The 24723-nt window shown below is 43.0% G+C and overlaps 2 protein-coding genes across 7 annotated transcripts in view; both read right to left on the bottom strand.

The window, feature by feature from the left end:
* Positions 1-7657, bottom strand: part of st6galnac (ST6 (alpha-N-acetyl-neuraminyl-2,3-beta-galactosyl-1,3)-N-acetylgalactosaminide alpha-2,6-sialyltransferase) — a 29314-nt gene extending 21657 nt beyond the window's left edge. Inside the window, exons 1-2 of one of the 3 annotated variants that reach the window (XM_031314977.2) lie at positions 7287-7657; positions 5500-5877 (exon numbers count right to left, since the gene is read on the bottom strand). In XM_031314977.2, the coding sequence (XP_031170837.1) occupies positions 5500-5642 (143 nt within the window). In that variant the 5' untranslated portion in view covers positions 5643-5877; positions 7287-7657. The remainder of the gene's footprint in view (positions 1-5499; positions 5878-7286) is intronic. The other 2 variants (XM_031314976.2, XM_035997648.1) reach the window with 2 other exon arrangements.
* Positions 7658-9731: 2074 nt separating this feature from the next.
* cep131 (centrosomal protein 131) overlaps positions 9732-24723 on the bottom strand; it is a 37078-nt gene continuing 22086 nt past the window's right edge. For all 4 annotated transcript variants that reach the window (XM_031314970.2, XM_031314972.2, XM_031314974.2 and 1 more), the window contains 9 exons: positions 21495-21696; positions 19431-19538; positions 18109-18226; positions 17453-17527; positions 16791-16933; positions 15838-16015; positions 14922-15118; positions 12449-12509; positions 9732-12343 (listed from right to left, as the gene is read on the bottom strand). In XM_031314970.2, the coding sequence (XP_031170830.1) occupies positions 12272-12343; positions 12449-12509; positions 14922-15118; positions 15838-16015; positions 16791-16933; positions 17453-17527; positions 18109-18226; positions 19431-19538; positions 21495-21696 (1154 nt within the window). In that variant the 3' untranslated portion in view covers positions 9732-12271. The remainder of the gene's footprint in view (positions 12344-12448; positions 12510-14921; positions 15119-15837; positions 16016-16790; positions 16934-17452; positions 17528-18108; positions 18227-19430; positions 19539-21494; positions 21697-24723) is intronic.

Here is a 24723-nt window from a genome sequence, read left to right as displayed (position 1 = left end):
CACTCCCATTCAAAAGGCCATTTGACCGAAAAACGAGAATACAGTAAATCTTAAAAGTGGAGCCTCCGTCCTAATTATGCTTTTAAACGAAAGTTTGACTCGGGCACATTCACAAAAAGACCCTAGGTTGCATTTTGGCGAGAGCTACGCTTTAAGGGAGAGAATAGATCAGAGGGCTATTTCACAACACCAAGATAAGGGATTAAGCTGGGATTTCCCAGTTATTCTGGCTCAATTTAGCCTTGACTCTGTTTCACAAAAGCAGAGGAACCAAAGTTACCATGGAGATTTATTCTGTACAGCTAGCCTGCTCCTGACCAGGCTAACAGCCAGGATTTATTAATCCTGCTGCCTTTTCTGATCACTCAGCAGTGCTTTTACCTTATTGTTATCAGCCTGCATTAAAAAAACAACAGGTGCATATTGTTGTTCTGTTAACTACTATTATTATTTAAAGTTGTGACCATTATTTTTTTTATAATTATTCAGGTGGCATCGTTACTGTTATATTGCTGAATGAAGACTGCTGTTCTTGTTGTTAGAAGTTTGATGAATATATTATGGCAGTCGTTGAGATAATTAGAAAAGGCTGATACAATTTAAAATGTGTTTTAAATTAAGTCTGGTACTAAGGGCAATACATACAATGATGTACATGTGTGTTTCTATAGTGGACCAATGCACCTTGAATTATTTTTACATTTCATTTTTTTTTAAATTCTTTAACAATAAAGGATCATGTTTGTTCCTCTTCCATGTGCATTGTATTTGGCATTCTGGGACTATAATTTGGGGCGATTGTGCAATTTTAAGAACATATCCTAACTGTACAATCCTCCCAAAATATAGACTTAGTTCACTGGACCAGTAACTATCTAGTGATGTAGGCTACTGTACATTCATGTAACAACAGGGAGAGGACACCACTATGGTTTTTGACCTTATATTTTGCTGGGGGGAATAACCGATGAATATACTCTGTTACAGTCATGTTTACAGTGTGCATGGAATAGATTTTAGAGTCCAATTTATTTAGTGTCTTTCTTTTCTATGTCCATATATACGAGGGAGCAAAGCATATAATATGTAAAGAAGGAAACTCGTCTTCTGTTAAAAATTTTTTTTTTTAAATAATAAAAAAAACGTGAGAAGAAGCGTGGCAGATAATAGCGGACAGACTGAATGATAGTCTAAAAATATACATTTATGAACTACTGCTCTTAACTGAAACCATTCAATGACTCACTGTCATTTTCAAAAACAAACAGTTGTACACTTTGCATTAAAAGCGAGCAGTGGAAGTTAATATGACTTAGGTAATTTACATTTTAATCCATGAGAGAGAGAGGGAGAACGGAGTGAAAGGAATATTTATGCATCATATTCTAGCGTTGTAGAAAACGGATCTTCATGGTAAATTTCCTGCGTAACATTAGGCTGTCTTCTGCTTACTTTTAAGGGAAAGAGTACAACTGTTAATTTGTGCAAATGATTAGTAGCCTAATCCTTGAATGGTATGATTATGATGGTTTGAATTCAGAGCAGTGGTCAGTAAATGTATATTTTTAGGTTACATACGCATTCAGTCGGTCCGTGATCGTCTGCCACGCTTTCTCTCGCCGTTTCATTACAGCGGCCGTGTTTCTTTTTTACAAATAATGTGTTTCACGTTATCATACTTCCACAAGAAGCTGCTGCTCACTCTGTATAAAATATGAACAATGCGTATTCTCCATTTAAGCATCAGTAAATCTGTGATCAACCTCGCGGTCTGTTAAAGAAAGCCGTGAACGTGCATCTATCCAAATTACTTCATCCTGGCTCGACCTAGTCGCTCCTCCTCAGCCTGGCTTGGCCTTCATGAAACGCACCAAGCCAGGCTGCACAGATTAGACTAGGTCAAGCCTCGCTTTATCGGTTATCCTGGATTTATAAATTCTACATTTGTGAAACAGCCCCCAGAGCTCAATTCGGAGGATAACTTGGTGGACCGAGCTCTGACTTTATGTCTGTTGCTAGGGAAACTTAGTCTCTGTTTGTGAACCCACAGCTGTGTTGTAACTCTTATGCTGGACTCAGTAAACTTTGCTTAACTGAACTCTTCGTCTCAGATTGATCCTTGTGTTTTGGTAAACTTAAGTCCGATATAAAGAAGGCGCGGGAACTAATTAACTGGAGTCAGATTAGACTGGCCTTAGGGCCTTATTTTGGACAAAATTCCCAACAGTACGTCCATGCACCAATCAGGATTTGCCGTATTTCAATCAAAATCTTAATCAAACCACAAAGACAGTCCTGATGAAGAAGATGAGGTTTTGAGTTTTCAAATCCTAAACAAATGTGCATGGATGTGTTTTTTTCTTCTCTTTTATAGCCATGATATTTAATTTTAAAAAGAGAAACCCTTAATTGATTTTAAAAAGGTCCTCCTCCTAGGATTGAGCTACATTTCTAACTCCTTTGTTAACTTTCTGCCTATATGAACACTGCGGTCATCTGCTGCTGGTTTAGTGGAGGTTCCCAGCAACAGCTATGGAACACACAACCTACAGATATCATGGAAGCCAGCTTGTTTAATATTTTTTATTTTAAGATAATTTTTGGGGCTTTTTATGGCCTTTAAAATCGACAGGATAGCTTGAAGACAGGAAAGGGGAGAGAGAGAGAGAGGGGGACAACGTGCAGCAAAGGACCGCGGGTCGGATTCAAACCCTGGGCCGCTGCCAAGGACTCAGCCTACATGGGGCGCACACTTTACTGGAAGAGCTAGAGGTTGCCCCAGCTTAATATTATTTTAAAAGAAAGCTAAAAGCGTATGTCTTCACTTTAGCCTTTAACTAGCTTTAAACTTTCATGATACAGTCCTTTAAGATTTTTTTGGGGGGCATTGTAGGCCTTTATTTGCATAGGACAGCTGAAGACATGAAGGGGGAGAGAGAGAGAGGGGGTCATTCCCTGCAGCAAAGGGCCGCAGGTCGGAGTCAAACCTGCAGCGTTGAGGAGTACACCTCCATATATGGGCACACGCTCTACAAGGTGAGCTAGCCAGGCGCCCGATACAGTCCTTGTTTTGCACTTTACTTTGCACTTCTGCATGTCTTTTAAAACGTATTTTACTTGATTTCATGCATTCTATGTATTCTGCAAAGTGATCTTTAAAAGCCGTTGACAGATTATTTATGATGTAAGCCTTAAGTTGTTACATGTTGAGTCAGTGTCAGCGCACTGCATTTAGATTTGAGATAATAAGACGTGTGGGGTTGTGCCCGATACAGATAAGACCCACAGTGAGGTTACACCCAGGGGAAGACATCCAGATGTCTGATAGGAGAGAGCACTTTTCAACTCTCCACTACGGATGTAGAAAAGAGAAGAGTAGAGGAGATAGTGGCCTTCTGATGCTGCTGCAGTGTTTAGTGATGTATACAGTATATGCATGCTGCAAATATGAGTACTGATTGTAATATTTTTCATCTTTTCAATATTATTCAGTGGGTCTCATTTGTTAACCTTATGTTATGCATTCTATTTCCTCTTTTTCTATTTCCTGTTTTCCTAATTGTAAAGCACTTTATGCTGCATTATTGCATGAAAGGTGCTATACAATTAAAGTTTATTATGATTTTCATTATAAACAATACGATTTGAACGTTTTTAGGGGCTTTAAATCGGATTCTCCAGTTTACTTTGAGGGTGTTTACATTCACATCAGGTTAACAGAGCAGGAAATGTAATAAACAAACAATCACTATGCACCATGGGAAGTGTAGGATCCAGTGTTTGTACTTTTCCTATACATACATTTCTTTTGTGGAATGAAAATGTACATTTAATGGAATTCTCTGTCACTTCCTATTTATAGAAATAGACTAGAAATGCCCTGCTGTCTAATCTGTGTGATTTTTGGAGAAAAAATGTGTCCAAACTTTTGACTGGTACTGTATGTTCTATAAAACAAATAAACTAAACTTAGGGAGGTGACGATATCTTTGCCTCTGCTGCATTCTTGTTGACTTTATTTTTAATATGACCCTTGCAAGTCGCCCAACTTCATGGAAGTGCAATGCTTAATTTCTGGATTTTAAAGTGCTCATAGTATGCTAATTTTCAGGTTCATAATTGTATTTAGAGGTTGTACCAGAATAGGTTTACATGGTTTAATTTTCAAAAAACACCATATTTTTGTTGTACTGCACATTGCTGCAGCTCCTCTTTTCACCCTGTGTGTTGAGCTCTCTGTTTTAGCTACAGAGTGAGACCTCTCACTTCTGTTCCATCTTTGTTGGGAGTCGCACACAGGTGCGCAGTACCTAGGTAAGGACTACTAGCCAGTCAGAAGCAGAGTATGAAGGTGTGCCCTGACAGTAGCTAGGTAAGGACTACTAGCCAGTCAGAAGCAGAGTATGAGGGCGTGCCCTGACAGTACCTAGGTAAGGACTACTAGCCAGTCAGAAGCAGAGTATGAGGGCGTGCCATGCTAGCAGCTAGGTGAGCATTATAACGTGTGTTCCAAAGTGACCACGTTTGTCTCTGAAGTAAAGGCTGGACTACAATAGAGCTGTTTGGAGCAGTTTGTGAACAGTGTTTTCTGTTGGAGATGGTAAGTCCCTTTGGGGTGGACTTTGGGATTTTTCATTTTGTAAACCTATAACATGCACAAAAAAAGATATGACACAAAAAAGGAAAGGAAAAAGGCCAAAAAGCATAATATGAGCACTTTAAGTCCTCACATCTGTGTGTCTTCACTGCTGATGCTCTCTCAGCCAGTTTCACATCCTGCTTGTTTCTGGGATGTTTGCTTTCTGTTTGCTTTTCAGTAGATGAAACGCATGTAAGTAACTTACGCAACAGTTAAGATGACGGATGTGACTAATGTAGCCAGTCATGTTTAAAAAAAAAACAACACTCCGTGGTCGCTTTACTGCATGATGTATTTGATTCGATGACCCACTTGGTCGGATAAAGCCTTTCATTCACCATAAAAGAACTCATCTTAACCCAGTAAGTTTACAAGAGAGACTTGCAGTCACTCTGAGAGTCCTGGCATCCGGTTGCCCTCAAACTCGTCCATGCTTCCTGTTGCTGCTCTGTTGTGCGCCGCTGAAAACAATAGAGTGGTGCATGACCTCTGGTCGCACACTCAAAATCCTGGTGCACCAGCGAGATCTACGACATTTTGACGTCACATTGGCGCGCGCCACGTCGGCTGCGGCGACTGTAAAAAGGCCCTTAGAATTCCTCATGGGGGAGACAGAAACTATGCACTGTAGCTTTAAAGACAAAACTGAAAGCTAAAGAAGTTCAACTACAGTCATTTGATCTGAGAGAAGTCTTTTAGTATTCATTCATTAGGTGCTTCCCAAAACGGCCCGGGTGTCGCACCTAAACCTCAACAGTGGCGGGGAAAGCTTACACATCGCAATCGAGTATTTGGTCAAAAACATATTTGATTTTTTTTTTCCCATTAATGCCCAGCCCTAGTGTTGTCCCTTCACTCACCTGCTCGGTCTCTGTGTGGAGCCATGGCAATGTTTCAGAGGCTCTATGGACAGATGATTCTCCAGGTACATACACAGGATGTAGAAAAACAGCAGGGAGCTGACGGTCAACACGCTGAGCGCCAGCTTCCTCCGGAGCGCCATCGCCCGTCAGGAAGTGTGCGGCGGCCGGCAGGCTGTGTGTGCTTGCACTGCCCTCCTCTCCGTCTGAAGGAACATGAGGAGGCAGAGGATGGAGGGTGAAGAGTCAGACGATGTTTTTTTTTCTCCGGTGAACCAGGGGAAGGGGAAGGCGGGGTGGGAGTCAGTGGTGTTATGCTGGGGATTTAATTAGCCCACAACAGGATCTGGGCTCCACTCTGGGCTTCTCTCAGCACAACTACAGTGGGAGGGAGATAGAAAGAGAGTTGAAACGAGGGCAGAGACTCGGAAGGGGGGGGGGGGCGGCAGGGGGGACTTTATCTTTCAGCAAACAGAGTCCAAAATAATCCCTTTTTAATGAAACCTTTTTCTCATGCCCCTGGTCACAAAGTTCAGGGTTGCGATCATCATATCTTTGTGTGTGCTGCTTTTATTCATCTCCTTTCTCGTCGCACTGTTCTTGCAAGATGTAAAAAGAGGGAACACTGTGGCTACATGTAGGACATGCAAAAGATTCACAGTGTGTGTTAATCTTTTACATTTTTGCTGACAAATGCAACATAAAAACTGTGGTCAGCTGCAGTTGACGTGCGACAACAAACGCAGGAAGCCAAAAAAAACTTCTCTTACAGGAAACTTCTTGTGCTGGGAGTCTCTAGAGGTCTCAGCAGAAGATGAAGACATTTGCATACACTCTGAACACCCCCGCCCCCCCTCCACTTCTCACCTCTTTGTAAGTGTAATAAACACGGCCCGAGGCTAGGCTCGGAAATCTGCTCTCTTAACTTCTCTTTAAGTTCTAAGTCTTGAGCTGCTTTCTTAAAATCTATCAATCCTTAGGAGTAATCATGTGATAACTGGGTGATTCAGTAATAATAATAACAACACTGGTGACAGTGTGTGAGTGACGCAGTTTCCCAGGCTTGTGCGAGTACGTTTCTCCTGGCTGGGGCTAAAATGGGGGGAATGGAAAGAATGTGTTGCAGAGTTCCAGTGATAAACTCAGCTCCCATGTTTCTGATAACACACACAACTGTGGTTTTTTTTTAAATATATTTTCACACACACACACACACACACACGTTTGTGGCACTATCTTTGTGGGGACCTGTCATTGACATAATTCATTCCCTAGCCCTTTACCCTAACCTTAACCATCACAACTAAATGCCTAACCTTAACCCTTAATAATAACCTAATTCTAACCCTAATCCTAAAACCAAGTCTTAACCCTCAAACAGACCTTTAAACTTGTGAGGTCCAGCATTTTGGCCCCACAAAGCTGTCGGGACTCCCGGTTCTTGGACCCGACGAATATAGTTAAACACACACACACACACACACACACACACACACACACACACACACACACACACACACAGCAGAGATTTCTACTTTAAAGTAATCTCATTAAAGTGATTAAATCATCTCTAACATGGCAGACAAAGAGTCAGAGGGACATTTAAGAGGGGAAACTAAACACACATACATCACACTCTGACAAATCATGACTCAATCTCTCTTCCTTTCAGTCAGAGGACTCTGCTCTGTCGTGTGTCTGCCTCTGTCCCCCGTCTAACGGAAACAAAGCTCTTTCAATGGAACACAGGCAGATAAAAGTAACAAGAAAAACACATGTCCTCTCACCGGTAGAAAATCCTCTGTGCTCTGTGGTCTCAGTCTGTCCTTCATGATGGTTGTAGACATATTCCTCTAAGTTGGGAGCTCTGCTGCTGCTGCTGCTCATCTAGTGTGTGAAGCAGCACTGCCAGTCTCGGCACTGTATGGGCGGGACCATTGTGAAATGAGCAACAGCTGCTGGCAATTGGTCAACCCCCTCTTCTCAGCTGCAAGGGGAGGGGGGGGTGAGAGACAGAAAGAAGCCCACTTCACACAGGCTTCAGGCTCCTGCAATAAAGTTAGACATGAGCAGGCAGCTCGAAGGATCTCTGCTATGCTCACAATGTGTGGAGACCCTGAATCACACTAACACACGTATGACAGACAGGAGACACACACACACACACACACACACACACACACACACACACAGACAGGAGGAACACACACACGCACACACAGGAAGATCACACACACACAAACAGACAAGAGGAACACGCACGCACGCACGCACGCACGCACGCACACACACACACACACACACACACACACACACACACACACACAGATAGACAGACAGAACAATGTATATATATAAACAGAAACTGTCAGGTCACAAACAGAAACACGCAGCCTCAATTTCCGCCACACAGCTGACAGCTTTTTAAAAAGTCCAAGACAGTTCAGACACTTAACTTTCTCCACAAGAGCCATTCACTCCATCCCTCCAGCAGCAGCAGTTAGCTGGGCCCTCCAAGCCAAGTGAGAGTCAATAGTCGGCGTGCCTCTCTGGGTTCGATTTCCTCTGTGAAAAGAAAGGAAATACGCTGAAAGGAGAGACACATTTCTGTACGCGCCACCGGTTGCTTGGGCAGGCCGAAGGAAGTGAGCAAGCTGGAGGGCGAGGAAGGAATGAGGAAAAAAAAGGGCAAGAAGGAAGAGGAGAAAAAGTGGGTCAGCTCTGGACATTATTCCAGATGTATAGGCTGAAATATCCCTGAGGTAGTGCTAGGAATCAGCACTTAGAGAACTACTGTGCCAACATCCATTTACAAGAAACAGTCATGGGTTTACAGACATTTCAGGAATGAAACGATGCATTTAAACGCTTAAGAAATACTATCAATAAACCGTTTCAGGCTCCAAACCAACAGCTATTTTGGCTCATAATTTGGATTCCACAGGGTATTGAATATGATTGAAGACACTCGTCTCCCAAAGAATGATTTACGGTCGGAGAGAGCGAGGGATGATGGGAGGGCGGGAGACAGAAACAAGCAAACAATTGTGTTTTCCCACAGCGAACAGAAACGAGGAACACAGTGCATCTTCCCAACAGTCTTTGATTTTTATTCTCTTTTCTCTGATAGATCAGTCACCATCTTCTTCACAGTTTTATTTTATTTATTTTTTTGAACCATCAACATGATTAACACTAAAAACTAAACTAAAACAAGATAAGAAAACAGTGTTTTCAAGAGCTACGTGTTCTGGGCACAGAGGGTTGTACATGTAGAAACAGAACAGAATCAAAACAATAACTGGTGACAGCTGGAATGATTGGTATACACAGTTATAAATGTTAACAACAAACAACAACTGGGTACTTAGTGTGTATCTGACAACATGAGGGCCATCTCAGGTCAAAATGGGAGGAATGGTGGCAGGCACACACACACACACACACACACAGACACACACACACACACACACACACACAGACAGACAGGAGGAACACACACACAGACAGGAGGAACACACACACACACACACACACACACACACACACACACACACAGACACACACAGACACACACAGACAGGAGGAACACACACAGACAGGAGGAACACACACACACACACACACACACACACACACACACACACACAGAAAGAACAGAATCAAAACAATAACTGATGACAGGTGGAATGATTTGTATACAAAGTTATAAATGGAAAAAACTGATGAGGGGAAAAATGAGAGGAATGGTGGCGGGCACAGGCACACACACACACACACACACACACACACACACACACACACACACACACACACACACACAAAGGCCAGGCTCATTGGCACTTGTAGGATGGGCATACGCCAGGAATGCCAACTCACATCGCCCCCCCCCGTCGGGTCCGAGGCCAGCGGCCCTGTCTGCTGTGCCAACAGCAGCGGAGCAGCGAGAGGCTGTGAGCAAACGGCGATGCCTCCAAGGCCGACGTCCCCGCCATGACTCACAGCCAATCTCAGTTAGTGGCCGTGTGACACGTATCGGCCACTCCTGCCTCGTTAAAAAGACTCCAACCTGTGATTCGTTCTATTTCTTTTTTTCTTCTTCCATAAACCAATGCTATTGGTCACCCTTTATCGCCATCTGTAGGTTTTACAAATACAGAAACAGTGACGAGGCGATTTGGTCTGACTTTGTCTGAGAAGAATGGCTCATTAAAATGTTTTAGCCTCTTTTTTTTTTCATTTTCCGAGAAGAAACGGTTCAAGGTTTTTTGTTTTTTTCGCCCCGGCAGCAACGATTTGGCGATCACCCTGATTTAATGCCTCTGAGGTCAGAAACTGCATTACCCATAAAGCTTCACTACGTCAACCCCTAGCCTTCCCCTACATTACACTTCATATAAACCCTTTTATATTGTGGCGCCGACAACTTCCGTGTCAGAAAAAACCTGACGTACTGTATTTTAAACCATCTACAAATGGCATAGTCGTAACGTTTGGCAGTTAGAAGTTCTGCTCAGTAACTGTAAAAACACTCAACGTGTTGACTAGCTTTGAGAAACAATCCTCGACTTTTCCGTGGACCAATCACACTTACAAAAGGCCCGTGTAAGAGCGCTACATTGGAAAATAAATAAAGAAAAGAGAAACAGAATAAATATTTTCTTACGCGAGGTCTAATTTGGGGCCTTTAGCGTCACATCAGAGCGTGGTCTTTCACATCCTGTTGCACCTAAATAACAGGCTTTACATCCAGGTTTAGAGTTTCTCTCTGCAGCACAAACTCTTGTTACAGCCCCCCCCCCGCTTCACTAACTCCTGCTATGGACCGTTCTTACTGAAATCTTATCCACAAAGACTTTTGTGTCTGTGAGAGAGGCTATAAATGTATCTTCAATCATTGTAAGGGTTAAGAAATAAAAAAAAAGGAGAAAAACTAAAATCAATGAAATACAAGTTTGCAAAGTGCTGAGAGACGGTGGCTTCTGAGAGAATTACAAAACAGAGCTGGAGTATTCAATAGGGCTGCACAATTAATCGCAATTTTATCGAAACCGCAATTTGGACTAGTGCAATATCACAGGCGCAATATTTGTTAAAGGCAACACATTGCATCAAACCATTGGGAATTAGTTAGTGTGGTGCTGCAGAGACGTCCCGGCCCGGCCTCCAAATCGTATCCTACAGACTAAAGAATAACTCTTTGTTAGGTCCAGATCCTCGCAATCTGATATTTTCCTCATATTGTGCAGCCCTAGTATTCAAACAAAGATAGTTTACATACGTGTGTGTGGCTCAAGGCTCCCTTTAACTGTTGAGTTTCATGCATTTTGTCACAGTGCAGCCAATATGGCTTTTAAAATACCTCCGGTCACATGCCTTGTGCCCCCTCAAACCCTCCTACCAACCCACTCGGTCCCAGCTCTGCTTTCCTAATCCTATAAACATTTTCTATGCGCATTCCTTCTTCCCTCCGCCCCCGCCGATCCTCTCTCTTCTTTCTTCCTCACATTCAGAAACTTTCAAAGCCACTCTACAATCATCTGTGTGGACCTCAAACATGCCATCAGACGTCCCGTTTCCCTCCGCTCGTTTTCCTTTCAGCTACCTTTTCCTATTATCTCTCTTTTTTAAGCAACATTCTACATGCACTCTGTAACCGGTGTTAGTACATCACTTCTAACTTCTTTGTAAGATCCAGATGTTGGTTTTAAGACACACACAAACTGTTCAGAGCAAGTCACAGGGCTGTAGCGAAGGGTGAGGGCATAGATCCTGTAATTAGCACTCGCCCTGAGGGGGCACTGGGACAAAACGCATGACTCAGCAGATAAAAGAGGACACCAGGAGCTTGACTCGGTACAAACAGAAGCTGAGACAAAAACAATCTCCATCCACAGAAGAAACAGAGGTTTTAGCTCCAGTAGCACAACTAATCGTCCATATAAACACAGGTGACAACAAATATCACATGACCATTTACACACACTGGGCACGTGTGTGCCAGGGTAAACAGGAAGCAGATTGTGTGACGTTGCTCTGTTGAAAATCGTGGATGTATTTGTTGAAAATACAGGAAGTTCTCCAAAAGTGTCCTTTTGCGCCCGTCCAAACTGCAAAGCGACCCCCGGTGTTTCCAAACGTCTCCGTTTTAGGGGCTCGGAAACGCTGCAGTAGTGAGGCTTAAACGTAGCAAAAGATATTTGTTTTTAAACCAGAACGTAGTAGTGTAGATGTGGTCGTTAAGTGGTCCTTGGTCCTCCAGACAGAGCAACCCCCCCTGCAACTTCTCCCACTTTCCACCAGTGCAGGCCTTGGGCTGGTTTCAGAAACATCTGGAACTGTTCTCCGTGGCAGCTCTGTAGGGGAACGTGGAGGCATTCTTGCTCCAGGAGGGAGGAAAAGGGGGGGGGGAGTACGGTCACAAACAACTGCAGCAATCGTCCTCTGGAGAGGGAAGAGGAAGAGGAATAGGAAGTGCATCTGCAGTCTTTTCCTGTGCTGGAGCCACCTGGTCTGTGGCATTTGTACATTGAGGCCCAGCGCATTTCCCCATTTTTGTATTTTTCAAATGAGGTAGGACAAGGTTCAGTCACTTGTTCAACCTTGTGAAGTTCCACAGGTTCAGGCTTGCTGGCAGCAACAACATCCAAAAGGGGGAAAAAATCAGATGGGGGCTTGAGCAACACAATGGATAGAGCTCAGAGTGGAGGGAGAGGGGCGAGGGGCGGGGGGGAGAGAGGAGAGGTCCAGACGGGTAAAGCCTTCCTGTCAGTTACTTCTCCAACAGCTGCTTCCTCTGCTGTTCCCACAGGGCCTCCAGGTGGTCCGCCCTCTTCAGGGCCGCCTATCGGAGGAGAGGGAGATATTCATACACGCTACAATCATCTCTCCCAAACTGTGTTTTCTTATTAATCCCGCTCTGACAGAAAGACTTCATCAGGACCCTTACCTCATGCTGCTTCCGGAGATTATTGACAGTTTCTTCCTTCTTCAAGATAGCCGCCTTCACTCTGGCAAAACACAGAGAAGAGGACGTTAATAAGGGGGAAACATAGAAAAAGAATGAAGAATGTGATTTGGATTTTACTTCCCATCTGAAAATAACAACACAGTGAATAAACTCTTTGTTCCCCCAGTGATTGACAGTCAACAACACGTAGGGCTGGGCAATACATCAATATTATACCGACATCAATCATCTAGATATCGTCTGCAATTTTGGATATCGTGGTATGACATAAGTCTTGTCTTTTCCTGGTTTTAAAGGCTGCATTACGGTCAAGTAATGTCATTTTCTGAACTTACCAGACTGTTCTAGCTGTTCTGTTATTTGCCTTTACCCACTTATGGCGTTTTTCCATTACATGGTACCTGCTCTACTCGCCACGACTCGACTCGGCACACTGTGCGTCCGTTTTCCATTGCAGATTTTAGTACCGCCTCAGCTGGTCGTCTTGCCGGCTCGACGCACACACCAGCGCACAAGTATAAACATCAGACCACTTGAGCTTGTTTTACAGTTCTGTGGAGGCTCCACGCAGAGCTTTCGCCGTAGCCTATGTAATATGTGGCCAGATGTATACATTTGTCAGCTGGTGTGTGCGTTGAGCCAGCATGTGTGTGTGTACGTAGGATACGGTGAAAGCTCTGCCTGGAGCCTCCGCAGAACTGAAACAAGCGGCGCCGCAGTAAACTGCCGTGACCTAACACAACACACACAGAACGTCGAAGGTGTGTGTTGTTGCCAGAAGACACATTTTGTTTCAAATGAAGCTGGAGGCAGCAAAAAAAAAAAAACACAGCTGGCTAAACTATTTAAAAATAGCGGGTTTGTTCAGGACAGCCCCGTCTGTCGCTTTCACGTCACCTTTTCGGATCGCCTCAGCTCGCTTGGAACCTCGACTGAGGAGGTACTAAAAAAAGTACCCGTTAGCAGGTACCAGGTACTTTTTTTCGTAATGGAAAACCAAAAAAGGCGAGTAGAGTCGAGGCGAGTCGAGCAGGTACCATGTAATGGAAAAGCGCCATTAGTCATTATATCCACATTAATGATTAATATTTATCTAAACTCTCATTGTGTTAATGTTTTGTGAAAGCACCAATAGTCAACACTACAATATAGCTGCAATATCCACATCGAGCTATTTGGTCAAAAATATTGTGATATTAGATTTTCTCCATATAGCCCAGCTCTAACAACATGGTTCTAAATACACCACAGGAGCTGAAACATGTTTGTCAATAGATGACCAAATTAACGTTTTTTTTTTTAAGGGCACAGGGTCTGTGTTCTGATTTCATATTAGTTGCTTTGTTTCCAAAAAAAACTCACAAGGTATAAAGCGTGAATCTTCACTTTAACTAAGTGTAATAAAGTGTTTTCTTACCGACTGCGGACAATAAATGTATCTCAGATAAAAATCCACAGCCCACGGGAGGGCGGGGGGGGGTCCTAACTGCGTGTCAATCACTGCTCATGCACATGCATTCATTCTCCTTTTTGGGGGGAGGGGCTTAGGAGACCGTTTTGGGCTTTAGCAGATAAGGGGGAGGGACTGACAAGTTGTTGATGTTCACATTTTTTTGGCTAAGTCCTGGATCTTCCCAATCCTACCTACAGCACCTTTAAAGTCTTTTCTCAGATCTAATGATTGTAGTAGATGTAATGTGTTATCTATTTATTATTTATTATGTGCTCTAGTGTTTCCAACATTTTACACACATATGGTAATAATAAGTGTCCAAAACAATGTGAAACAGAGATGCAAAACTACCACAAAGACAAATAAAAATGACCTGACTACATCTGGGCGAAGATATAGGCTCCCTAGAGCAAAAAACTAATTTTCTTTTGTTTATTGTGCAATGAAAGCTGTTAACTTGCACAACTCTTGAATGTTTTTTTTTATCAGTGACACCTTTAGAAATCACTTTTCCAGACAATCTCAAGTGATTTTATTTGACACTGTCCACTTTTTAGGTGATGAAATTGTTCTGAATCAATCTGTTGGTTGTGTGCTGCTAAGATGGTAAGATGGCGCCCGGGTAGCTCACCTGGTAGAGCAGGCGCCCATATATGGAGGTTTATTCCTCGACGCAGCAGCTGCAGGGTCGACTCCGACCTGCGGCCCTTTGCTGCATGTCATTCCCCCCCTCTCTCCCCTTTCATGTCTTCAGCTGTCCTATATAAATAAAGGCCTAAAATGCCCAAAAAAATCATCTTTAACATTTAAAAAAAATATATGGGGAAAATTAAATTTTTTTAGTGAAAAACATAACATACCAAGGAAGGCTGCCTAAACCCCCGCCAAATATGCACCCCTAAGTCTTCCACAAACCCTGGATGCCCAGCAGGGAAATTCAGTTGTTGCAGGTGTGTGTGTGTGTGTGTGTGTGTGTGTGTGTGTGTACCAAAGCCTTACCGTTGGTGGACTTCAGCCAGTTCCTCTTCCTTCTCCCGGGTGACTCTCTCCACCTCGAGCCGTAGCCTCGCTCGGACTTCTGACACCTCCACTTTCATCCTGCGGTTCTCCTCCTCCGTCAGCACCAGCCGGTCGGCAAACTCCTGCCTGATCACCTCGGCCAGGCTGCGGCGCTCCTCCACCAGCTTGTCCCTGGTCTGGAAAGGGGGAAATTCAAATGGAATCTGTGCGATTCATCTCATATGCTGCGTATATTTAGAAGAATCCTGTGCTGCTTATTGACTGCTACACAGAGGAGAAGAGGAGCAGAATGGGAAGAAGAAGCTTAATGTGAGGTAGGGGGGTATGTATCGTGACATCTTTGCGACGATTTTTAAAATAGATTCTTTTCTCTAGAATCAATATTTTTTTATTTTTTATTTGTACCAATGATTCACCTAAATATTTTCTGTTAATACGGTACAGCTGACGGCGACTACATATCTGTTTTCTGACCAAAAGTAGAAAATCCATGTTCATTTCAAATCAATTTTATTTATAGTATCAAATCATAACGAGTTATCTCAAGACACTTTACAGATAGAGTAGGTCTAGACCACACTCTATAATTTACAAAGACCCAACAATTCCAGTTATGTTCTTCTTTACAAAGTAAATAAATGTCAGACTGACTGACTGACGTGATGTGCATTCTTCTTAGAAAACTTTTGTTTGTGTTAAAGAAGGAAAAGAAAATCGCAATAAATGAGAATCACAATACAAATCCAATCGGCACCCATGTATCGTGAAAGAATCAAATCGGGTCATAAGCATATCGTCCTGGCCCTAATGTGGGGGTTACTTCAGAAGAAAGATGAAAGAACATGGGGCTTGAGGTTTTTTTTTTTAATAAATGGTTGATAGAGTTGCTCCTTACCTGTGTGACGTCTTCAGTCTCCTGTTCTTTCTGTCGGAGCAGGGCCTGGAGTCTAATCAGCTCTCCCTCTATCTCCATCTGCTGCTTCCTCGACTCCTGTTGTTTCTCCACAGCCGTCCTCTCGGAGCGCTCCAGCTCCCTCAGCTCCGTCTCGTATTTTTCCCTCACACGCTTCACCCTGAGAACAGTGTCAAGTAATGGCTGGTGTTTAGAGCTGGGTGATATGGAGAAAATATCCCGATATTTTTGACCAAATACCTCGATATTGTGGCGATATTGTAGGATTGACAATTGGTGCTTTCACAAAATATGCACATAATGAGATTTTTGATAAATAATCATCAGCTATGTTGATATAATAACTATGTGGATAAAGGCAAACAATAGAACAGCTAGAACAGTCTGGTGTGTCACAAGACAACATTTGTGTCATATCACGATGTTACGATATCCAAAATTGAAGACGATATCTAGCCTCATATATCAATATCGATGTAATATCCATATATTGCCCAGCCCTACTGGTGTTGATAAAACCTTCTCTAACATTTGGTGAAGCTGTTGTTTACAGGGGAGGGTCATTTAAATGTCATTTTAATGTAATCCAATGAAAAAGTTTGAAAAACAGTTACAGATGTTCCGCAACAGCCAGGAGCTCCTCCAATTTCCACGTACTGTATGTAGGACATACTAAAATATCATTCACATGTTCATTCCAACATTGTTATTGGGAACCACAATAAGATTTGTAACTAGAGCAGTCTACAGTGTGGTACAGTCAGGAGGTAGAGCAGTCGTCTACCAATTGGCAGGTCGGTGGTTCAAATGACCATTTACAGTGTATAGAACTGGGAGCAACACTCTCTTCATTGTATTGTGTTAAATAAACATTAGAACTGGGTGCAACTGACCTGTACACACACACACACACACACACACACACACACACACACCTGTTGTCAGCTGCCCTCTCACACTCCTCTTTGTCCTTGCTGGTCTCCTCCTCCAGCGTCCAGATGGCGAGCTCGATCTCTTTGTCGCGTTCTCGCCGCAGCTCTTCTTTCAGTTCGCGCTCGCGGCTCAGCAGCCACGCTTCCTGTGGACACACAAACACACATGCTGTCTGTCCTGGCTGCTTTCGGACCTCATACACGGACACACACGCAGATGAAAAGATAACATAACACACCCAGGTTCAAATAAACACGTCATTTCGTCCTTATTTGTTAACTATTTGCTTATCTCCACAGTGGAGAGTTTCTGCCTGTGTCACTGATGCGTTCCTGTTTTCCCTAACTCCCCGACTCATTGACTCTGTTTTTCCTCATTACATGTGACCGACACCATGAGGGTTTCATCCATGGCACGTTGAAGTAGAGACTTGGAAAGCACAGGTCGCTCTCGCTTTGCTGCACTCCAGAGAGCTGGAAATGTACCACCTGCATCAGTCGCTACTGTACAATGGAAAAAGATCATTGTAACCTCTTGTAATTGAAAAGTGTATTAGGAATGCTAGGAATTTGCAATTCAATGGTTTGTGAACAAAAGAAGAAAAGATAGAGATTAGATTCAACACATGCCAGCCAGCATGTGCATGCCAGCAATGTCAACAAACCTCTTTTTTCTTGTAGTTCTCCTCCCACGTCTGCTTTTCGATGTCCATACGTTCTTGTAACGCCTTCATCTCCACCTGGTCACGCAAACAACATTGGTTTAGTTTTGCTGCAGTCCTGATAGCTGCCTTAGATCTGTCTGATGGATGCTAATAGCGAGTAGGGCTGGGTATCGTTAAAAACATGTTGATATCGATACAGTGACTTCAATACCGGTTCCTGAATAGTACGTTTTCGATACCAATATTACGGTACAAATCCGCTTTCGGCTCCTTTGCACTGACGTGACGCCTCTCAAAATACAAACACACACACACACACACACACGTGAGCCCCGTCGTAGTGGTGTAACGTTACAGCCTGCTGCATGCTTATTGACTCGCTGACACTGATGAGAGTTACTACTTAGGTAGTGAAATTCAGTATTGAATGAAGAGGCATTTTTCGATACTACTGTCGATTTCGAGTGCTTATTGGCTCACTGACGCTGATGAGATTTACTCAGGTATTAGAATTTGGTATTGAATAACGAAGGCATTTTATAGTACTCTAGATACTATAGAGGCAATTCCGTCGGTGCCTAAACAGTATCGAAGTTCGGTACCCAGCCCTAACGGAGTATATACTGTAGTTTTTCTGTACTGTTTGTACGTGTCACCTGGTGTCTCCTCTCCTGTTCCTCTCTGGTCTTGTCAAGCTCCTCTCTGAGAGCTCGTCCAGCCAGAGAGCTGTTGTCCTCCAGCTGTCTCCGCAGATCCTCCAGCTCAGCGCGCTGCCTGCCAGACGAACACAAACAAGAGCCTTATATCTCTACATAAATCATCTGTACAAGTACAGCTGATTCACTCAGGATTTGTTTGGCAAAGCTGCAAATGGAAAAGGATCCTTTACAACAATAACATTGCAGGTACGAGATACATATAGTCAGTTTCCTACTTACAGGAAGCGTCATCAATGTGGGCTGCTATTACTGGGGTTTAACTATGCATGTAAATGCATTGTGTTCCGTGGTGCCTGGGTAGCTCACCTGGTAGAGCATACGCCCCATTTACAGAGGCTCAGGCTGGAATTGAACCTGGAATTAAATCTCAATCCCCCTCTCTCCCTCTCTTCCCTTTCATGTCTAAGCTGTCCTATCAAATAAAGGCCTGACATGTGAAGTAAGGAAAATGTCTTTCAGTTTTGAATTGATGAAAAACTGACATGACACACCTTTAGGGATATTACTTTGACTTGGAGCGTACCTACGGGTCACGTAACTCTTACATGACTTCTCACATGACTTCCACACTCATGAATGTTGTTTCACAACTGATGTTTCTCATCCTGTCGCGGTATTCTGTACTTTTCCACTGTCCCATGCTGATGTGGCCTGTCGATACCAGCTCATCATGTGTTAACAGTAAGGGTAACGATCTAATCAAGTTTGTACACATTGCACAGAGCACCACTAATTATCTAGTCAGTAAATAGCCCATAAGAATGTGTATGTGTTTATGCAAAGTCACGAAGACAGTGGAGGAGATAAGGAAGCTATGATGAAGGGGTTCCTGTTTCACTCTTCAGACAGGCATTTCTCGAGGAAGAACATCTATAAAGGCGACACCTTGTTTTTTTAAATTTCATGCAGGATCGTAGACGTGACTCATTTTCAAGCACAAACACACTCGATTAGAATTTTAGCAGGAGCATGACGGTGGGTTTAAATAACAGTTCCTCTATCTGAGACAAATATCTCTAACCCTGAAAGCTGCTCCAGTACAATGAATCTTCACGGTTTCTCCTCTACGGTGTGCCAGCGTTACCAAACTAGACCGGACCCTAACCACAACACTGCACTAAACACCCAGAAGATCTTTCTTGATTGTCCACTGATTCAGCTTCTTATCCTGGAGACTATAACGACGACCAACTACTGGAACGTTCTGGTGGTTTATGACTTCATATGTTGACGGTGGCAAAGGTGACCTTTGACCCTACCTTGCAGCCAGCTGAGTCAGCCTCTCCTTCTCATCGGCCACCTCCTTGTAGAGCCGCCTTCTCTGCTGCTGCAGGGACAGCTCCTCCTCCTGAAGCTGCTTCTCATATCTGACACACACACACACGCACGCACACACACGCACACGCACACACACACACACACACACACACACACACACACACACACACACACACACACACACACACACACACACACACACACACACACACACACACACACTGTTAAACTCTTGAACATGAACAAACACTTTCTTTTACTGTATTGGTCCGGATATAAGACGACCCTTTTTCAAGACTCATTTTTGGAAAAAATACTTTATAAAAGCCAAATATTGTTTTCGTAAAGAAAATCATTTTATTTGAAAATAATTCTAATAAAAACACATTGAATAAAACAAGGTAGGCTGTAACATCTTTTAAATAAAATAATATTTCCTATATATTTTTAGATGATGAAAGTGTCACATTTAAAGTAACAGTAAATATTTCCAAGGCCTCCAGCTGAAAGACTGCTCTGGTAACAGGCATCCCATCATTAAGTAATCACACACTCTCCTGTCAATCTCCTGGAATCAGCCACTTTGAGGACCACGGTAAGAGTTTCTCTGGCTGTCTGCATTTTTAGACGGTGTAAGTACAACGCCTCGTTGTACTTCTGTTCTACTTCCGACTTCCAGGCTTTGTGTAGCTAAATATATCATTTGTTTTGTCTAAATATGAATGTGGATAACATTAGTGATAGTGAGATGCTTGCTACAGTTACACTTCTAGTGATGAATCGGCGAAAACACGTTTAATTTCTCTTTATAACATACCAAGGAAGGCTTTAGAGCGTTAGAGCGCCCAGCGTTCTAACGCCGCTGGGCGCTCTCTCTCTCTCTCTTCAGTCTCTCTCTCTCTCTCTCTCTTCAGTCTCTCTCTCTCTCTCTCTCCGCCATATAATGTTACCGTGCTTTCGGGCGGTCATTGAGGCTCCTTCTTAAACTCTACTTTTTCGACCACCTGTTTGTAACATTAAAATAAAATGGATTATGGATCATTTTATTTCTAAAGTTTATAGCTGACTTCTCTATTGGCTGCTGAAACAGGTGAAGTCCATTACGTTCTGCGACTTGAACAGCTGAAAGTCTAGACCCCACTTTTTCAGACTGTTTTCTAGGAAAAAGTCTTATATTTGGAGTCGGACCAATATATGTATTATCCAGTTTGACAGTCAGTCACAACGGAAAAAAAGAACATAAATAAACTACTTTTAAAGCACATTTTCTTCTGTGCTAAATTAAGTGATATCGGACAAATTTGGGCTGAGCGGTAGCCTGCTTCTAGAAAATGTAATCTTGTGGCCGGGTTAGCTCAGTTGGCAGAGCAGGCGCACATACGTTACTCCTCGACGCAGGGGCCACATGTTCAACTCCGACCTGCAGCTCTTTGCTGCATGTCATTCCCCCCTCTCTCTCCCCTCTCATGTCTTCCATCCATGCTACACTCTATGATTTGTTTTTTAAGATTATTTTTTTGGCCATTTCTGCCTTTAATGGACAGGACAGCTATGTGAGAAAGGGGAGAGAGATGGGGAAGACATGCAGGAAATCGTCGAACCCTGGACCTCTGCGTCGAGGCATAAACCTCTCTGTATATGTGTGCCTGCTCTACCCACGGAGCCAACCCGGCCACCTAAAGCACTTTTTAGCTGACTTTTGTAGGGCTTTATGTCGACAAAATGCGACAAAAGTTTTAAAAAAGGCGACAAAAGTGTCAAAAAAAGCAACAAAAACATTGAAAAAAAATGAAAAATTTCCCAGAAAAAACAAGATGTAATCATACTCTCAAAGATATTTGAGTCTTTTGATGGAATAAAGCATGTCAATGGACTTTATATCTGTCCCTTGATGTGATTCTCATGTTCCAGTGTGGCCGTTAGGGAAGTTTAGTTTGACACCCCTGATGTAAACCATGTAAGAATAAAATACAGGAAGTATAACAGCATATGATACGCTCCTGTATAGAAGGCCAGTATGAGTACAGATGATGTGACATGCCTACCTCTGCTTGGCTAGTTCCCTCTCTCTCTGACTCTGCTCGTCCTTCTCCCTCTCCAGCTGTAGGCGGAGCTCCTCACACTGGCGGACGTAGCGCTGGGCCGCGCGGTCGTCTGCCTGCAGCAGCTCCGCCTCGTGCAGTGTCCGCAGCTTTTTCAGGTCCTGTTTGTGCTTGGAAATCAGCTTCTGGATCTCTGGCTCCAGACCTGAGGGAGCGGGGGAGGAACAGTTCAGGTTCTGTGGCTGCTGCGAGATGTTTACGGCTCACTGGATAAACCTTTGCTGGGGAAAACACGGGATGATTCATGTTTTTGGAATACTGTAGTAGTAATTCTGGGGAGTCATGAGTCAGATTGCTGTGAGGCAGTTTAATTTTAGGTCTAAATATCGGTGTCAACAGAAGTACTATAAATATACCTAAACAGTCCCTAAGTGAAGAAAAAAAACAAGTGTGGGTTCTCAAGCCCTGTGACTGTACACACACTTCATTAGCACTGGCTGACAACAGTCTTGGACTTTTCATGGAATCAGCTGATCACTTGCAGGGAATAGTGGAAAAAAGGGCTGCAATTTATGATTATTTTTTATTGTCGATTCGTGGATTAGTTGTTTGGGCTCTAAAATGTCAGAAAATGGTAAAAAATGTCAATCAGTGTTTCCCAAAGCCCAAGATGACGTCCTCAAATGTCTTGTTTTGTCCACAACTCAAAGATATTCAGTTTACTGTCACAGAGGAGGGAAGAAACTAGAAAATATTCACATTTAACAAGCTGACATCAGAGAATTTTTTGTTTTTTCATTAAAAAAATGACAAACCAATTTTCAAAATAGTTGCCAATTAATTTAAAAGTTGAGAAACTAATCGATTAATCAATTAATCTTTGCAGCTCTAGTGGAAGAACATTGTACGTTTCTGCTGTACCTCTTTGTTCACGCTGCCTTTAACAAGCCGGAAAATGCAACAGCCAATATGATCGATGAATTTAAAATACTTTATTTACTAATCCAGTGTCCATATAAACCACTACGGCTGCACAATATATACATTTTTTTTATCGGCATCACAATACTAACTGGCGCAATACACATATCGCAAAAGACACTCAGAGATTTTTTAGTTTTTAGTTAGGTGAAAGAAAATATCAGTAGAAAACTACATTTTAAAATGTAACTCTCATTCTTTTTTTAGTGCTGCCTTTCGTTTTCAAATCAATGTTCAATTTATTCAATAAAAGAATGTTGGAAATTATTTCCTTTCATTTGTTTTAAGTTCCACAAGCAGTTGCTCTATTTTAACATAATACTGAAAGTAGAAGAAATGCAGAACTGAGTACGCTTTAAAGGTCCTATGACATGCTGCTTTTTGGATGCTTTTATATAGGCCTTAGTGGTCCCCTAATACTGTATCTGAAGTCTCTTTTATATAGACCTTAGTGGTCCCCTAATACTGTATCTGAAGTCTCTTTTATATAGACCTTAGTGGTCCCCTAATACTGTATCTGAAGTCTCTTTTATATAGGCCTTAGTGGTCCCCTAATACTGTATCTGAAGTCTCTTTTATATAGGCCTTAGTGGTCCCCTAATACTGTATCTGAAGTCTCTTTTATATAGGCCTTAGTGGTCCCCTAATACTGTATCTGACGTCTCTTTTATATAGACCTTAGTGGTCCCCTAATACTGTATCTGAAGTCTCTTTTATATAGACCTTAGTGGTCCCCTAATACTGTATCTGAAGTCTCTTTTATATAGGCCTTAGTGGTCCCCTAATACTGTATCTGACGTCTCTTTTATATAGACCTTAGTGGTCCCCTAATACTGTATCTGAAGTCTCTTTTATATAGACCTTAGTGGTCCCCTAATACTGTATCTGAAGTCTCTTTATATAGGCCTTAGTGGTCCCCTAATACTGTATCTGAAGTCTCTTTCCTGAAATTCAGCCTTGGTCCAGAATTACAGCCACTAGAGCCAGTCCCACAATGAGCTTTCCTTAGGATGTGCCATTTCTGTGTCTGTAGCTTTAAATGCTGTTGAGGAGGAGGGGGGGGGGGCAAGGTGGAGGGTGGGGGTATGGCCTTGACCAACTGCCATGCTTCGCTTGTCATGGGGGGGGGCAAATTCTCTGGGCGGGCAAAGCAGAGAAAGGGGAGGTAACCTTTCCCCTTATGATGTCATAAAGGGAAGATTCCAGATCGGCCCATCTGAGCTTTCATTTTCTCAAAGGCAGAGCAGGATACCCAGGGCTCGGTTTACACCTATCACCATTTCTAGTCACTGGGGGACCATAGGCAGGCTGGGGGAACTCATATTAATGTTAAAAAAACTCATAAAGTGAAATGTTCATGCCATGGGACCTTTACTATCTGTTTATTTATTGCAAGTAAAATAGTTATGGCGATATTCAACAAAAAAATTTGGGGATTTTTAAGTTCCTCTGGCCCAGTAGCGTACTTTTTTAGCTCCTACTTCAGAGCAGGGTCTTTTCCCTTTTCCTTTTTCCTAGGTGTACTAGATTGGTCGAACTTATAAGTCACGCCCACTGCCAACTCGGAACTTGCAGACAGAGCAACAACCAACAACGGGACATTTTTAACAATTTTCACCATCTTATTCATCATTAAATTCACTTCTAACAACGTTTTAGGCGAGAAATTAACTGTTTAGATTTCGAATATAGGCAGTCTTGTGAAAATTGATGCCGAATTGACAATTTGCTTCAAAGTTTTCGGAGTTGAGAAGCTCCATGAAGTGAGGCGACAGCCAGCAAGCGCCTGCCCCAGCCTCTAGCTCGTCGCTCGGCCAGTCTTGCTCAGACACCTCGCTGTGAGCTGGAGGTCTCTCAGACCGTTCTCGTAAATAAGAGGCTTTTATTTCGCCGTCGACGGATCGTTTGTTTAAATATCACAACACATGTCCATCATAAGATTAACGGGAACCTGTGGTTAACTGTCTTTTCGGAGTTAAACTCCACAAGCGTGTCCTGCGGCTCGCCAACCGTCACACACACACACACACACACACACACACACACACACACACACAGCGCAGCAGGCAGAGGCGGAGTCTGTTCCGAGTATAACAAAGCCCCGTCTGTGTTGAGCAAAACATTACGTATGCTGCTTTGTTGTTGTTGTATGTGGCGCTAAGGTCTAGTGACGATGCTATAAAGACCGTTGCCGTGCTTGCGTCGCTCCCTTACCCCTCCTAACAGTCCCTATGGCCACTTGGCCAGTGGG

The sequence above is a fragment of the Sander lucioperca genome, chromosome 22, assembly GCF_008315115.2.
Source record: "Sander lucioperca isolate FBNREF2018 chromosome 22, SLUC_FBN_1.2, whole genome shotgun sequence".
Lineage (NCBI taxonomy): Eukaryota > Metazoa > Chordata > Actinopteri > Perciformes > Percidae > Sander > Sander lucioperca.
This window is presented reverse-complemented; position numbering and strand designations above follow the sequence as displayed.